The 18,186-nt window shown below is 34.3% G+C and overlaps 2 protein-coding genes across 2 annotated transcripts; one reads left to right on the top strand and one right to left on the bottom strand.

Moving 5' to 3' along the window:
- Positions 1–4,523: 4,523 nt before the first annotated feature.
- Positions 4,524–6,386, top strand: LOC134675222 (uncharacterized). The gene has a single exon (XM_063533437.1). It carries the CDS (start codon positions 4,796–4,798, stop codon positions 5,555–5,557), a length of 762 nt encoding a protein of 253 aa, XP_063389507.1. The 5' UTR covers positions 4,524–4,795; the 3' UTR covers positions 5,558–6,386.
- A 5,638-nt stretch (positions 6,387–12,024) lies between these two features.
- On the bottom strand, positions 12,025–16,505 carry LOC134675206 (uncharacterized). Its single transcript, XM_063533416.1, has 4 exons — positions 15,899–16,505; positions 14,468–14,655; positions 13,113–13,403; positions 12,025–12,227 (listed from the first exon to the last, which is right to left on the bottom strand). The coding sequence occupies exons 1-4, from the start codon at positions 16,204–16,206 to the stop codon at positions 12,025–12,027; spliced, it is 990 nt and encodes a 329-aa protein (XP_063389486.1). The 5' UTR covers positions 16,207–16,505.
- Between the last annotated feature and the right edge of the window lie 1,681 nt (positions 16,506–18,186).

The following is an 18,186-nucleotide window of genomic DNA, read 5'->3' as shown; positions in this document are numbered from 1 at the left end:
CGTAAGTATTCATTGCCACTTTTTAAAATCTAACTTACTTTCGTTACTTCAGAAAGTAATCCTAAGCTTTGATTACTTATGCATAGTTATAGGAATGAAATTAATTTTGACTTAAGAGCCAACAGGAGTGGTCATTTCTCCATACAAAGGTACTCGACTGTTTCCTCCGTGGGTTTTGATGCAAGAGCAATGATTTTTTCAACACAGATTAATATTGTCAATATCTGTGTCGGACCGTTTTGCTTTTTTTGATATTTTTGTTTTATGAGCTAAAGCCCTTCAAAAATGGCCAAAATGGCCTAATTGACTATGCCGCAATGAGAGGCGTAGTATTCAAAACTGATATCAATTAGCCAAAAAATCAAAACGGTCCGACACAGATAATTTCATCATCATTTAGATTTCTAAGTTTGGTTAGGATTGGTTAAGTTTTGGAGGAGGAAATAGTCGAGTACGAAACCTCGATTTTTGAGCTTTTTACGCGGGATTTTTCGCCTTGTCCTTATCGCACTAGTTTTAGGAGCCGCTTCCGTTAACGAGACGGGTATATTTACATAATATATTTAAAACTCAGCTCCTGTTTTGTCTTAAGCTGTAGCTAATGTTTAGGTATTATGAGTTAAATCAAGCCTCGTAAAAATGTGTTTTGGGAGCTTAAGTAAACATGTAGGTACCTACTGATTATATCGGATGACTGCAATTTTGTCTGCGTAGAATTAGTCTTTAATACACATAGGATAATTTTTATCGTGATGAAAATTAATAGTTGTTAACGTAAAATATCAAACAAAATCATACCAAATCAAATCCAAATGAATGTTATTAAATATTTGTCATCCAAAATCATCATTTAAAAGTCAATTTTACCAGCAAACATTAGAAAACAACTCAAAATTTGCATTTGATAACTTTGCCTTTGCCCTACTATGTGAATAAAATGCAACTTTGCTATCAGTTTTTGCCAGGAAGCCTTTCCGAGCTAGTGTGGTGAAAATTATTTTTTAATACAGTTGCTCAAAAAGTGCTACTTTACGTAGCTGTTTAGCGTGCGGAAAGTTGGTTATCTCGAACTAGTGCTTTTTACTTTTCCAATTTTTTTAAATTTATACTTGTTCCAATTCACGACTACTTATTGATGAGTGTTAATATTAGTTTCCTTTAAACGTCGTAATCAGCATAAAAACCTAACGTTAATGTAAGAATACGAAAAATATTACATATTTCATATTTAATTACTTACCTCTTCATCATTATAACACGTTTATTTTTTAATATTCAATAGTGAAAATTCCGTTCTTAATAAGTTGACTGAATGGAACGGAATAGCTGCCAAACGCCCATAGATATAATATACTTAAAGACGACGTCTAACCGAGCTGTCACTGTTACCACTTTTGTTTAGTGTACGTGTACAATGTTTTTCTTATTTTTTCGCAACTGTATTAAAAAACGTCGTTCGATACACGTGCGGAAATGTCATTCTTCACTCGTCCCGAGTCTTGCCACTCGCCTGCGGCTCGTGGCAAGATATCTCGGTACTCGTGAAGTAATGACATACCTTCCGCACTAGCATCGAAATGTACTAATTTACCTACCTGTTTATGTTAAACCCTATTTATTGATAAAATCACAAAAATCTCTAATTATGTATGTAATAAATGCGAAAAGAACTCTGTATTTTTGGATGTAACCCCTTTACGCACACCGGTGAACCGATGTAGATTAAAATTAAATAGTAATCTATTTGCCTATTTATCTATTTTATTTATTAAATATGTCAATGGATTTTTATTTTTATTTTCTAAGCATGTAAAGCTAATGTACATGTAAGCCTGTCAATTTATATTATTTCTTCCTAGAAAATCCCTGACTTAATCTTGCGTTTTACTGCCTGCCTATTTAATAAATAGGTAAGTTTATGGCAAAAAAATCATTTTGGTACAAGTGTATAGTAGACATATGAAAAATAACGTAAAATTAGTAAGAAGTACTAAGGCGAACTTATCCCTTTGAGGGATCTCTTCGAGTTAACCTTTGAGTAGATGAGAGGAGAGTGAAAAAAAGTGTCAAATGCAGCAAAGTGTACAACAAGGTACCTGAAAGATAGAGGATATACGAGTAAATACATACAAAATTTCTCTCAAAATGTCTCTGTTTGGCCCGATGGTTGACTGGTAGAGAATGCCATTAGGCATTAAGTTCGCCATTTGTACATTATTTTTATGTTTTGTGCAATAAAGTTTAAATAAATAAATAAATAAATAAAATTTATAGAATACACATACACAAGGAACGGGGAAAGTACACAAAAAATTGGGAAGAATTAGAAAGATATAAAGCTTGAAAGAATCTCTTCTCGAATGACGTAGCGATTGTGCCTGTCCTGTTTTTACCGCTGACTTTACTTTTTTTTCACAGGCAACTTCCCATCAAGACAATTCTAACAGCCCCAAACAAAATTAGTTTGCGTTGTTTATCCCATGGTCACCTCCTGTGTCCATCATCAGATATACACATGTCCTATATATATGTGTGTGTGAAGAAGGACCCCCGACGGGCCCGAAACATGTCGCCAATAGCGACTAAAAATTCAAGTGAGTGAAACCATTGTCGTATAAACAATTCAGATATACATGTGTGCAAAATTTCAGCTCAATCGTGAAGTGGGTCAAATTAAGCTTCCATGATTTGACGGGCTACTATTTAACAGGGCAAGTTAAATAGGAATTTGTAATACGCTTGTAATAATATAAAAATGTAAATTCGATTACATAATAAAGTAATTGCGTATTACTTTGTATCTTAAGTCTGTCCCGTGTTTTAAGATAGATCTCAAGATCTGGAGCACAGTATTAGTGTTCAATTATCTATAATGAGCGCAGATTATGCGTCCCGTTCGAGTGACTGGCAATGGTTGGGTAGTCGGGTAATGTGTGAAGTGTCTGGGTCTTGCAATGTACCTACGGGATAAAAATAAATCGAGACCTAGACTCTTCGAAACATGCGCCAGTGACTAAAAAATACATGAGTTATTTACCGTTTCATTGCTAATACGAGTATGGGGCATAATTTATGAAAAAAAAAACATACAACCGAATTAACCTCCTCCTTTGGGATTTGGAAGTCGGCTAAAAAGGGACCTTATTGTCAATGGCGCTTACGGCGCACAGCGTCACGCGGCATTGTATTTATATCGGAGCGTCGTCAATAATGGCGTAAGCGCTATCGACAATAAGGTCCCTTTTCATAGATAACATCACGTACCTACGACATTTTAAACTAAAGAATACCTACCTGCAAGCAAATGAAATCCCATTCAAACCTACAAATAATTAAAACAAATCTCATAAGTCACTGCTGAGTAAATGTCGTTCCTTATAATGATTCGGTCAAATTGTGTTTTTTGATAAACTAATTATTATCCAGCATTCTATGAATGTAGTATGATACCTTTGGGCATGGTGCTTTACGCACACTAGCGTCCCATCTCCTCCCCCTGACGCAACCCTCCTCTTTTAGCATAAATATGTCCCGGTTGACAGCTTTTTTTGGTTTTTGGGGAAAGTATACAATATAGGAAAAAAGTGTCAATGAAAGAAATGATCCTTAATATCCCTATTAAATTCTTAACAAAAAAGGTTAATTTAATTTTTTTTTATTCGATGCACTATATTGATGTTATAGCTAAATGAACTTTGACAAAATTTTATCGTTGAAAAACTTGTTAAAGTTCTATATAACATAGTACCTGATACTACTGAAAGAAATACTCACGGAGAATAAGTTTGCAATGAATATGGTAAGTCTTACCAAACATTTAAAATTTATTAAGGAATATTTCTTACCTTGACACTTTTTTCCTAACTCTAATACTTTTCTCAAAAATAAAAAAACATATTTCATGCTAAAAGGGGGGGTTGCGTCAGGGGGAGGGCGAGGGACGCTAGTGTGCTTAAAGCACAATACCCAAAGGTATCATACTACATTCATTGAATGCTGGCTATAATTTGTTTGTCTTCCCCATACATTACAACACAATTTGACCAAATCATAATACGAGTAACATATAACTATGACAGCTATTTGTACAGTCGAAAGTTATAATCTATGACCCATTTCGTACCTTGTCACAATGACAATATATAGTATGAGGTCTCTTGCTACTTTTATACTGATTGTCACTGTAACAACGTAAGAAATGGGTCTAAATTAATACTTTCGTCCGTATAGGGTTTTGCATAATCGATTTTTATTTAGAGAAATTGTTCAACTCTCCCGAGCTTAATTTACTACTCACTTAAACATACTAATACTACATTACAGTACGCTTTCTTAAAATCCATATTTGTGAAATCCATAACGACTCTATCTATATTAAGTTATTGTGGTAAGTTATTTCGGTTTTTGTTAACACATTAATCTAAAAACGCTAAATGAGTGCAATCACGCAATACTTTCAGAAAAAAACTGGATAATTTGCACAAAGACCGATAACGCAGCATTGAACTTGACATTGACCACACGACGCAGACTTAGTGCGAGAGCCTACCTCGCTGACCACCAGTACATGGTCACCACACCCAGACATGCACACACACCACATGCACATGCACGCCTCAGTGCACGTCCACACGATGCAACGATTGCACGCTCTAAAAGATTTATAGATAAATGCAGTTCCCGGTGAAAATAGATAAATGCCAGTGCTCATGTGTTTTCTGTGCATTTCAATAGACGCAAGCGTACACGCTGGACATCGGTCCAGAGCTGAGATAGGGCACCGGTTTCAATCAAAATGGAGTGCCGCGGGACTATAGTCCTGTTTTTGAGTGTTATCGCCGTGGCCTCGGCAGATTTTGGAGCGGGGATGAAGCTTCTCGGAAGGATGTATGACACTTGTGAGAAATCCCAGGAGATCGTCAAGTGCTTCAAGATTCAAGCTGCCAAGTTAGTGGACCGTGCGGCGAGGATGGACTCCCTTCCGATCATCGACGGCATCAGTCTCGTCAGTAGACCGGAAGCTCAAAGGGCTTTCCCCTCATCTCTCCCCGAAGGCGACCTGAACTCTCTCGAGTCGGATCAAGTGGATAAGTATCTCCAATTAGCTACTTCTAAGTTGATACAGACACACCGAGTGATCATCTCGCCGACCAGCGTGGGTGCCGACATGGGACGCTCGATGAACGAGGCTAGGAGCAAGCTTAAGAAGATGATCGGACCTATCATCGCTGGCGTCGCAATTAAGGGAGGATTTTTAGCCATCGCATTCCAAGCCATTGCCTTGATTGCCGGCAAGGCTCTGCTTATTGGTAAGATTGCGCTGCTGCTGTCGGCCATCATCGGATTGAAGAAACTGGTGTCAGGGGGAGAGGCCCATGAGAAAACGACGTACGAGATCGTGAAACACCCGCAGGTCAGCCACAGTCAGACTTACTCGTCGTCCCATTACGGTAATGACTTCGACACCACCGGCCCTGGAGGCCACTATAGGAGAAGCGTGGAGGACGAAGCCGCTGCCCAGGACAGGGCTTACAGAGCTTATGCCAAGAAACAGTAAGAAGGAAGGCCCGCGACTCTTTAAGCAAAATTATGACAACGACTCGGCTCTCCGTTTAACCAAAACAGAAATAAGTTTTGGCCTTTTGCGGTAGCAATAGGAAACAAAGATTTATTAACATTATGTTAATTTTATTTATTGATCATTTTTATCCTGACGACACTGGGACCGTAACATTTAAGGTTATTTATTTGCTAATTAATTCAGATGTTACGTACATATCGTGCTTAATCCAAATATTTAATGGCATTAATAATAATAAACATATTAACATTATTATGTAAATAAGTAATAATATGTGAATATTAATTGATGTATATGTATTTATCTATTGCGATGCAATAATACTGTGTAACCAAATGCACCAAATATAATAGGTAATTATTAATGTTTTGAATATTTCGATTGACTATTATTAATTTATATTATTAATTTATATACTATTAATAGATGTAACGTAGGCTAGTCGACGGGTATTGTGCATTTCTGTTCTCACGTTCAAGTGTCCAATTTTGTAAAAATAGATTAAGATTAGATAATTAATTAATCTTATTTATAAAGGTGCTGTTTAAGATAGGTAGATAGAATAATATATTTTTCCATTTATTTATTTAATCTATATCTATTAATGTATTGTCGTGCATAAACGGCAAGGTGGTTACGCGAGTACCTTTTAACATTGAATATTTATATACAAAATAATAATGTATACCTATAATAACGCTATTAATAATGTTAATTTATAATTATTATAGCATAATAATAAGTATTTGATGATGAAAAATATTCTAAGCAAAAGAACAACAAGATTGAAAAAAAGACTATTAAATTATACTTAAACCGTGTATTTGTTTCATTCTGGCATTTCTATCTTAACATGGTCAGTCAATAAGAATTATATGAAAATATAATATTGATTTGACATAGATAAGTGGTTTTATTTTTTATGCCAACTACTTTCATACCTTAATCTTTGTTGTGAAAAAAAATCATAATCCGGTAAAACAATACATCCGATCGGAACAAAACATTTTTTTCGGATGTTTCTGAAAAAGGCTCAGAGCTGCTGAATAAATTATGCTTCCTTAGAATTATTAAACAATAGATGCCTGCACTTAATAAAACCGAATTCATTGACCTAGTGCCTAATTAAAAAAAATAACTGAACTAAAGTAATAAATAAATTTGAATCAATATCCTAAAGTCAATTTTGCTGTTCCAAACCGACTTATTGACTGGTCTAAACGGAATTCGCAATCCCAATAAATGTGTAAGTAGTAAATATTTTGTTACTTTAACGTAAAAAAAATGTTAGTAAGTATTTCAGTGTAAAACAGCACAATCTTCTAAAGCGGCTAAAGAAAATTATGTCAATTACCATAGGCAAGTATCTAGAAATGTTTCACCGTATTGGCATTTAGAAATCATAGTGAAAAGATGCTTCACGGTCGCCTTACCATCGTAATTAATGTGAGGTAGTGTGACCATACCGTGATACAGTCGACGTCAAAAATATGTTTACACTTTTGAACCTTACTCCTTTGTAATAAGGCGAAAAGTGTAAACATATCTTTAACGTAGACTGTACCACGTATTCCTACGTGATGCGCGTATCGGAGTCGCGTTGTAAGAAACCAAATAAAAGGTGACCTTGAGCATATTGGTTTTCCTTCGTATTTTCTCGGTACCGTTCGTATTTGTCATGCTACTTCCGTGAAAATACAAAGTAAAATAATTATGCACTATATCTGTACATATACTCTAGGGTTAAGATGGTTCTAACTAGAGTGTAAGTGCGAAAGTCACGCATGACATGACAAGTGATAAAAATGTGACCATGATACCGCCGGTGGACGCCTATCCGAATATCAATCTTCAGTAGAAACAAATCGAAACTTAAACAATGTATGGAAATGGCCACGTGTTTTTCGTAGTTATCTGTAAATCGCAATACATTGTCTTTTTCGTTTGGCGTTTGTTAATGTACGATTATCATCTTGGCTAGGCTGCTAGCCAGCGTATTACCTACGGCTTTATCCATCTTTATCCACGTGATAAAACACCTGCATACATCTGCGAAGAAATTCAAAGGTGTATGTGAAGTCCCCAATCCGCATTGGGCTAGCGTGGGGAGTACAGCCCAAACCCGCTGGAGAGGGTGCCTGTGCCCAGCAGTGGGATAAAATAACTGTCACTTTTTAACACCGTGGGATAGAATGTGACGGAGACCGTTTTATCACGCTGTCACGTAGACAAGAACGACCATAATATTCGTACTGGTCAACTACGAAGATGGAAGAACAAGCGAAATACACACGCGAATGATAATTAAAAGATATCATTTTGATGTCAAAGTATACATTTGAATTGGCTTTCAAGCTCGTTAAATACATATTACACGAGAACCCCGGGGTATTTTTAATGAGAATCGGCCTGATTCGGCCGAAAAATTTGCTAAAGTTACGACATGGATCGGATATGTCAGTGTCAAAAGTGACGTTTCTGCAAGCAAAAACGTATCTTTAGCAAACTTTTGACGTAGGTATCTTAAAGAATAAGGCCATCATTAACTTTCCATCTATCCATCAACTTGCAAAAACAAATTGACATCGTCATTTACATATTGTATTGTCATGTTCTATTTTTAAATAGTCACACACTTAATTACCTAAAGCGATTGATTCCGTCAACGAACTACACGTCATTAAGTCATTATCGATATTACGGATATTTCGTACACGCTAAGTAATAAGTGCCGCATTCTTCATACAGATATATACCAATTGGTAGACATATACATACTAATTAATATCAACACTGTATTTTTATTATACCCTAGTGAATACAGTAAATTTATACTTTTAGCGTTTGCTTCAAATCCGTTAGTTCTGATTTTTTGCAGACTTATAATTATGATGTTGGTCCAATGAATAATCCAAGTTGGTGACCTCGAGCGCCGAACGCAACTTGGTCAAAAATCGAAAAACCTGCGAAAATTTCGGTTTATGTTTAGTTTTGGGTGATTCTAACCCTAAAGGACTAGTTTTTGATAGTACCTTCCTTAGACGTTTTTAAAGACGACTAAATTTGCTACAATACGAGATTAGAACTGTCTCTTAGAATCACCAAAAATATTTTTTTTTTTTATTCTAGTTTGTATTGTCACGTTTAAAGTTATTCATTCTGGGGGCCGATTTTTGAAATTCGATTACTCGATTTCGTGTATTTCGTTCAATAATATCTCCACTACTAGGCATTTAAATTCTACTAATAGAATTGAAAACGAGTGGTCAATACCACTAGATTCCCAATTTCTATCGCTCGTATTTCAAAAATTAGCATTTCTCCGTTTTCTACCGATTTTCGAATGACGAAATCGAATGGTCGAAATTCAAAAATCGGCCCCCTGCACGCGTAGACTTGTTTATATAAATACAGTATGCCTTTCCAAAGATTGCCATCTTTACGAAGCTTGTAATTGGAAACTAACTACTAATTTACAACACATTTCGACATTTATAACACCTTGTTAATTAGGTTTGGTACTGATAAGATTCTGGTCACGGAAAGCAGAGGTAGTGGGGTACATAATTGTCAGTACCTACTTGAAATTTCTCAGTATTGGAGCGGCCAAGGTGTTCAAAAATAAGTGGACATGAGCTTAAACAACTTGATAATAGAGGCTTTGTTCAGATATTTGTGAATACCTTGGCCGCTCCGATATATATATATATATATATATATATATATATGATGGCTGTATGTACGTTTGTATGATGAAATATTTCAATGCATTGATTTATTGTAACAATTGGTAAAACATAGTAAGAGAATAATTATTTAAACTTAAGTGAATCGGTCCCGTGTAAAGTTCTCTGTTTGCTATTTTGCAATACTCTACTACTACTACTACTATTACTACATGTGGTTCATTTTATTTATTTTTATTACAATCATGTAGCATGCCACAGATGTCACATTTATACGACTATGTTCACAACTCGATTCAACATGTTTTTACCATGTAGCCACCTAACGTATTCAATCTTTTTTATCACAGTGGAAAATCAATAAAATACTCGTAGTCAATCACGCTTCTTTGTGCCGTTTGATTACTTAATGCATCTATTATTAAACGGCTTTATTAAACTCTTTATGCCCACAAGCTAGAAAAATCATAACCTATTATAAAACTCATATGCAGATACGCCTTTTCGGTTTTGCGCTGCAAATATCCGCTATCCCGGTCCCGATGCGTGATCAAACTCAAATACATAGAAATCAGAGCAAATCCACCGCTAACTAACAGACCAAACTATTTAATTAACAAGAAAACTTTATAACAAAACAACCCATGTAACATACCATACCATAGACGTAGCGATGTTCTAGTTTTCGAATCGTAAGGTAATATAAAAATATGAAGCGTGTGAGAGTTGTGATCTTTTAAATTTTAACGGCAAAGCAATTACGCTAAAGAAAGCTTTAGAATCTTCTAATTGACACGCAAAATCGTATCGACACAAATCACGAAGATATAGCACGCGATACAGAGCACGTAAGTATTTGATGAAAAAATCATGAAAGCCGAGTGAAATATGCCGGAGATGTGGTGGTGGGTGTGTATAAATTTAATGTTGTGATTGAGCACCGTAGACATTTCGCAGTCGCGATATGATTGTACTGTGTATATTGGTTTGCGCGACTTGCTGCTATAAAGGGGCCCACAGATTACTAATTCGCCGGACGATCAGTTTGTCAGTTGTTCGGAACTGTAACCTAGTTTAACTAACAGGCTGATATCGTCCGGCGAACTGGTAACTAATCTATGGGCTCCTTAAGATTGGGTATTGGACCGATAATATTATGTCAAAGGAAAACTAGAGGCAACTATAAATATTGTTTTGTATTTTTGTTTATTTGCCAAGTTAGGTGAGATCATCAGAGAAAGACAGAGAGACATACCCAATTACTCAGCATTTAAGGTTTTCTGGATTTAAATTTAACATTTTTAAAGTAATTTGAGCTCAATTAGTAATTTAGTTTGTTTTGTTTGCTAGGAACTAAGGTGTTGACAGAGTGGAACTAAGGTCTATAAATGTTTGATTTCGCTTGTAAGTATTTAAAATAAAATATCATTATAGATTCGTCAATTATTAAATAAATTAATTATAAAAAAAACAAGAAGTCCCTTTAAATTAAATAAAAACACAAGATAAAATGTAAATTTTATTTGAAACAGATACAAAAATCATTTTCTGGGAATAAATTTACATTCATCCCAATGTACAATCGTATCTACGATAAATAATGTACAATTCAACGTCGATTAAATTATTCATTTGAGACCATTTAATCATCATAAAATTACAAATATAACTTAGTTACTAAGCAACTCACTAGTCACAAATGTATTTAAAATGCAACCCTACAAAAAATCACGTACATAAAGAACATTAAATTTTCACCGCAATGTAAGTAAAAGTGTTCAGCACAGTGCTCGAAAATAGAGACCTAGGTTCTCTGAAATATGTCGCAAAAGTGACTAACATACACGTTACTTAAACCTTAAAATCAGACGAAAATATAAACCTTAGAGAACATTTAGTACGTACCAGAGTGAAAAACCGTCACTTAAAGAAATTCGCTTTCACCCCATTTCATCGGAAACACATCCTCATAACAAACGACTCGAGCGCATTTCCAACTATTTAGAGCGTGTAATCGCCGCACAATACAGGATGCTCGAACCGGGACATGTGAACTAGTTACGAGAAATTGAATCATCGATAGATAGCATTGGAATTTTTATTAATCATGTATGCAAATCAGGGGATGATAAAAAGTGAAACAATGACAATGAGGAACATGATAATTATAACAATGTAATTGTTACAATGAATGATAGTGGGGAAAATAGAGAGGCGACAAATATACATGATAAATGACTAGAAGAGTAATTAAGTAGTTATAAGTAGAGCATTGCATAAATTAATTAGTGGGAGTTGAGAAATTGTTAAGGAAGGAAATGGGAAATAGAAATAGCTAAATAATTGTTTATGAAATGAATGAGCAAAATTTAAAAATAATTAAATGAAAATGAGAAAATACAATAAAATTACATACTTATTATACAAATGCAATAAAGAAGTAAGGTTAATAATATTATCAATACACATATTGTTGGAATAAATAATAACAATTAAATATAATGCTAGGAAAGCATACTATTGGTATACAATGTAAATAGAGTAATTAAATAATACTGAATAATCAGCATCATTACAAAATACACTTTATACAATTTAAAACGTCAAATACAAAAGTTGGGCAGGTAAATAAATATGTAAAATATATTCATAGCGCATTCGATTGTGAAATACAAAAAGAATAAAGTAGGTAATATTTCTGGCTATGTTATGACCCCCAACTATCACATCAAATGAAATCTAGTTTACTTTATGTCTCTATCCAACGTTGATAGGTGTCCAAGCGAAATTCCTTGCGTTTCTAACCTTTGTTGCCTCTCTATTAGGGTCTTCATCTTTCTTGGTGATGAATAGTCTTTCTAATCTATCTTTTAGTTCATCGGGCGTTATAGGAGAAGCGGTGGACTGTTCTGCAGACTTGAAATAGTATTCCGAATGGTGAGGATGTCTATGGTAGTATCCTGAAAAGGTTAATGGTTCTTAAAGAGAAATTGACGAATTGTCTCCTAGTTGTGTTTTTACCTAATTATTTCGGTCATTCTCAAAATATATGTCTGCCGTCTAATTGCCGCGACCCATATTTACATACAAAATGTACGAAAAGGGTCATGTCAAATAGCCCTAATCTCAGACATATTCTCAGAGAATGATCCATTTATAAGGAATGGCTGTTGTTGACTTTAAAATTAGTCGACAAAAAATACTTAGAATACTAAATTTTTGGGGCCAGAAGAACTAAGCCAAAGCAGTGAAAAAGACAGGATTAAATTATCTTTTTACTTGATTGATACTTTCTCCCAGAGTTTTTCCCATTTTATTTAGTTTCTACTTAACTTAAAAACTCTAAAATTTTGGGATTCGAACCCAAAAAAATGAAAGAAATATAGGAATATTACCATTAAAAACTCACATTGCTCACTTCGTACGCAGTGATTTAAGTTTTAAGTCAAAGGAGCCGTCGATGGCTTTAGAATAGAGCATCGGCACGAGGTCAATGAACCTGCGATCGAAAGTTCTTTATGACTCCGGCATCCAGAATTCTAGGGATATTAACTGGTTTGTACTCTGTTTACTAAGGGTGAAATTTAAATTTTGTATGGACGTTTTCAGAAATGTAGGTATGTCCCAATTTAATTTCCCAAATTAAAATTTTGAGTTCTCTCCACTCAGATTTTTCCAATAACGAAAAATTTTGCTTTGTTTTATGGAACACAAACCTACCTAAAAACATAATGTTCTAGAGCAACTGCGAATATTTTTCTACTTATGAACGATACTAATGGATTTGAGTTAGAAAAAACATAAAAAAGCGGAACCATAAATTATTTATAAACTGGACAACTTACCTCCTCCTGAACCCCCTGATCCATGGTGTCCGTGAAAATATCCTGGACTGTCATAAGAAGTATATGACGATAAAGGCGAACTTGAGAAATCTCCATATCCAGACCCAGACCCATGGCCCCAACCTGATCCTCCGCTAAACACTGTAACCGCTAACAGTGCTATTTTGGCCAAGACGAATGCTTTTTTGCTGGCGATCAAAAGTAGACCAAGTAATAATGGTAGCAGGGTCGATAATTGGAACTTGAAGCCGAGGAGAAATGGTACAAGCAAATTCCTAGCCAGCAATCGTCCTGGAAAAGGGAATAGAAAATAATGTACATAGAAAAGGAAGGCGAAGTTAGTCATTAAATTAATTGTGGTTTTAAAATGATTAATTAATGTTATTTATAATGTTGTTAAAAATAAGTATAAAGACATGTTCAAAAACTGTAAAAAAAATTCAAAAAATGTGAACTATTTTAGACTATATTCCTATGGTTACTTTTTTATTTTTGACCCCGCATATATAAACTTTTTTCTCAGATTTTTAAAATTTTCCACACGTTTTGAAGGCATTATCTATTCATTACAGTTTAGCTCACTAGAGCACTGTACCGTTTTGTTGCGGCGTTTAATCTGCTTTTAACTAAAGATGCAAGTAGAATTCATCTCACCAGTACTGTTATACATATTAATGTGGGCCTACGATATGTTTGTCGACCTAATTATGACAATTTTATAGTTCATGTGGTGTACTTACATAAAATATAAATAACTTCACACATATTTTTTTTATAAAACTTACATTTTAAGAATCTGTATAGAGCCTATTTATTGTTTTTCTGAGTTAAACTTTTAGATCCTTTATTACTTATAAAACGGTCTAAATTAAAAATAAAGTCAAATGTATTTAATAGTTTTCCAACACAAAACTTACTTTAATATTCCTATTTATGGTAAAGCGTCTCTTTGGATAGTGACATTAACGAGCTTATAAAAATAATCTAAACTTCATTGGTTTCGAAGCACTGATTGTTTGTAAAGCCTTCGGATATTTTTCTAGTGTAATCATTATTGATCCATGATTTACAAATACAACCTAAGTATGGCCTTGTAAAAGTTCCAGTCTCTTTCGGTAGATGGCGCCCTACAGACAAGTTCAATGTTAACGCTACCTTGAAACGAAAGTAACTTCTGAAATACTTTCAAGGTTTTTAGGTAGATGGCGTTACGAGTCCTATCATGAATAATAATTTTCTGCAGAGTATTTATTTTGCTGCAGAGTATTTCAGAAAAACCGTATACATGTTAACCACTTGATACCAAATGAACATGAGATATTTAATTAATAGGTACTACATTAATTTAAACTTACCTGTAGACATTTCACCATGCTGCTGATGATGATATGCCCTATCCTTCACCCTTGGGTCCATGACGAATTCTAATATTCCATTGGCTAACGTGGGACCGATTCGCATCACGAGACCGGGGTAAAGACCGCTAAGGTCCCAGTGCAGCGATCTCTTTGAAATTAAGTTGCTTGCATCTTCCATCATAGAACTATAATGAAATGTAATAAAAATGATTAACATAAGATTCGAATTGATCTATGAATCTAAGATTAAGGAATTAGTCTTATCCATGTAGGGTTCCGTATTAACTAACTGCGTAAATTGAATGTCTTTATCCAGGACGGTCTCTGAGGTATTTGCTAGAGATTCCAGGTATCCTCAGAATCTCTTTCCTGTTTCCGCAAAAACTGCCCTAATGCGCAAAAGTGTGTTCTGCTTAGCTAGTAAGATTTATAACAAATTGCCTGTCCCATTCAGAATGTTACCCATAAATCAGTTTAAGCACAAACTACTGTCATTTTTAATTGATTATTTGTTTTTACACTATTTCGGAATTTTTGCTGTATAATTTTAATGCTTCTGATTTGATATGACTTTAATATTAATAATAACTAAGTAAGTATATTATATAGATATGTAAATTTATTTCGCATGTTAGTATGTAAGGAAATAATTCAAGTTTTTGTACGCCATCAGGCAGGGTGTAGTGCTACAAATATTTATTTACCGCCACTGTCATCAGTTTGACATATACCTACTCACAAATAAAAACACTTTGACTTTGACACATTCCATGGTAACATTCCATTTCTAACCGCAGCTGCATTACTGTCAATTTTACTATGGAAATTGACAATGACAGCGACGCATTCAGTACCGGTACTGCAGCTGCGGTTAGAAATGAAATGTTACCATAAGGTGGTGGTACTAGTGCCTCGAAATGCCCAATAGATGACACCCTGCTGTCACCTTTATTGAATATGACTTACGTTTCAAGATGACATATACTGGGACTGCGTCGAGCACCAGTACCACCAGCTTATTACACTTATTAGGTTTTTTAATGGATTTGTAGAGAATCACTTCACTGTAGTGAAATGTAATAAGATTATGATTTGTTACCATTATGTTTTGGTAAGATATGCTACAAATATATCTATTTACAATTAGGGGATAAATGCCAACTTAGTAATTTGGCCCTGATCAAAATTAAATTTTCTTTGTAAAAAGATGTAAATGGACTAAGAGTTAATCTGGTGATTCAAACTAATACGATATTCACTCATAATTTTTAAAACCAATACCGGACTTAATCGCCTTTTGGACTTATGACATATTTGTGTTAAAATTAAAATTTAAACTGTTTTTTTTTTTATGTAACAGTTATTGTATTAGTTAAAAGCTATCTTACACGGCTCGATTCGATAAATTGGATGGATTAAATTAAATACCGGAAATCCATTGGATCTTTGTCAAGAAAGCTTCCAAAGTGCCTTGGCGTTTTTTCATCTCTGACGAACGATATCCCATTAGCCAAACTGAAAGATTCCGCTTCATCATATTTGTCTAAGTTCTTGAGCACCTCTTTGCCAAAGCAAACTCCAACTTCCGTACTTCTTTGAACACTGACACAGTCATTTAATTCCGCATTTTCAACATTATTTTCTTTCAACTCTTCACCTTCTTGCAACTGAATAGGTATAACTTCGACTAAAGTAAGAACTAAGAAAACAAACGTAAAACGGAGCGACGAAGACATTTTTCAAAACATTTCAAAATTTGCACGGTTTTTTGCAAACACCACCGGCAAGAATGGGTCGAATGTTACGTATAACGAAATTGTAACAAACCCCAGTATTCTTATAGACTTTCCTTGTTATGTCTCGGTGAACTTTGCCATTGTTAGGGCCTCGTCACGGGGTCTTCCCACGTCCGAACAACAATAGGGTGAAAATTTGAGTGCGATTTGGAACATATCTGTGAGAACGATCTACCACATGTTTTGCATGTTACATCATGTTGTGTAATTGACGTAATTTTTTTAGGAACGTGGAAATCGAAGCAAATTTGAGGGCAATGAAAGCCATTGTTTCTTTATTTGCATGGCAATTGGTGTTATTAAGTCATGTAATATTAGATTTAGCAATGTTATGAAACACACCTTTAGGTGCATTGTACTTACATGTACATTTATATTTTTGTATTCAGTAAGTAAAAAAGTCATATAGTGACAATACAATACTCTTAATTGCATACCTCACACACTCGTAGTTTACAATAAATGTACAGTAACATAAACAAAGACGGTAGGTGGTCTAAAGAAAAAATATGAAAAGTCGTATTGAATATAACCAAACAACATTAAATCGTCGGGTGACAAGCAAAAGTCACTAAGTACTATAAAAAATTAAAGTAACAATGTACTTTATTACACTTCTAACACGGTTTATTGTCCAATAATTTCAATGGTGTTAGTTAGTGACTTTTGCTTGTCACCCGACGAAATATTAATATAGATAAACATAAATACGTATAATCATAAACATACATAGACATACACATAAAAGTATATATTAAATAAAGAAACAACAGTGTTAATAATAATAAAAAACTAAAGAAGGGAAAGATAGTATTCCTTAAGGTTTGATTTAAAGGAAGTAATTGACTGAGAACGTCTTAACTCAACAAGGAGAGAGTTCCATAGTCGATGGCCCAAAAAGTAAATGAGGTATTATAAAATTTGAAAGAGGAAGACACATTTACATAGATCATCCAAATCTACAGTACAGTAGTAGTACAGTAGGTACATATACTTGTTAAATCACTTATATCATAAAAATACAAAATTTAATTTCTTTATAACAAGCCAAATCACCCATAAAATACTGACAATCAGCATTAAAAGGTAACTTCCAGAGCCTCTGACCTCTTCATTGTCTTACAACCTGCTATACTAGTATTTAAATGTTACACCTAAACTCAAGTCCACTCATATGACAATATCGTTCTTAAATTTAGAAGCATAGAGTTCATAATCCTATGTATCAGTTTCGGTGTTAAAGACTGTTTCAAATTTGAATGCTGCAAGGAGTGAAAGTATATTTTTTTCTTATACGTCCGGCTTGCTTTAGTAAAAGTTTTGTTTGACTGACGTAATAGTTCCTCGATTTAACAATGACATTCAAGCCATAGTTTTCACATTAAGTTTTCAAAACGTAAGCTATATAATGTAACCACTAATGACTAGTCTATGAAATAGATGGAACATTTAACTATTCACAAATTGTAGACTAAATATAAGTACTTTAAAGGTAATACAGAAGATAATAATGAAGTTTTTTTTGCCACAAGCCAGGCAAATAACCAATCATCCTGATAGGAGTAGTAAGCAGACTACGTAGTCTATGAACCCATTACTCTTCAGATATGTCACATATGTGTTGCTATTAGCAATGAAGCCTAAGGTAACAAGGACATGTACCTCAACTACAAACGCCTAACCTAGTTTACTACGAGTAAGGCGTACATTTTAAAATGCACTTGGGAAAAAATTATGAATTTTCAATGGAAAGTAACCCGATGTCATTGCTATATTTTAATTGGCATTGTTATTTACCGCAGTAAATAATAGGAAAGAAAAGATCTAATAAGAAGAAAATAAAAAAAAACCTACTTTGATTTTCATAATTAACACAGTCATAAAGTTTAATTCTGTTACTCTATATTTGATCTACCGCTA

Source organism: Cydia fagiglandana, chromosome 21 (assembly GCF_963556715.1).
Source record: "Cydia fagiglandana chromosome 21, ilCydFagi1.1, whole genome shotgun sequence".
NCBI classification, from domain to species: Eukaryota; Metazoa; Arthropoda; class Insecta; order Lepidoptera; family Tortricidae; genus Cydia; species Cydia fagiglandana.
The sequence above is the reverse complement of the archived record's forward strand: the minus strand, read 5'-3'. Positions and strand labels throughout refer to the sequence as shown.

Coding starts and splice junctions, on each gene's coding strand:
- LOC134675222 (XM_063533437.1), top strand. CDS start 4,796: ATGGAGTGCCGCGGGACTATAGTCCTGTTTTTGAGTGTTATCGCCGTG.
- LOC134675206 (XM_063533416.1), bottom strand. CDS start 16,206: ATGTCTTCGTCGCTCCGTTTTACGTTTGTTTTCTTAGTTCTTACTTTA. Junction 13,404..14,467: donor GCATGGTGAAATGTCTACAG/GTAAGTTTAAAT, acceptor TCCCTTTTCCAG/GACGATTGCTGGCTAGGAAT. Junction 12,228..13,112: donor ATCAGGGGGTTCAGGAGGAG/GTAAGTTGTCCA, acceptor TAACCTTTTCAG/GATACTACCATAGACATCCT.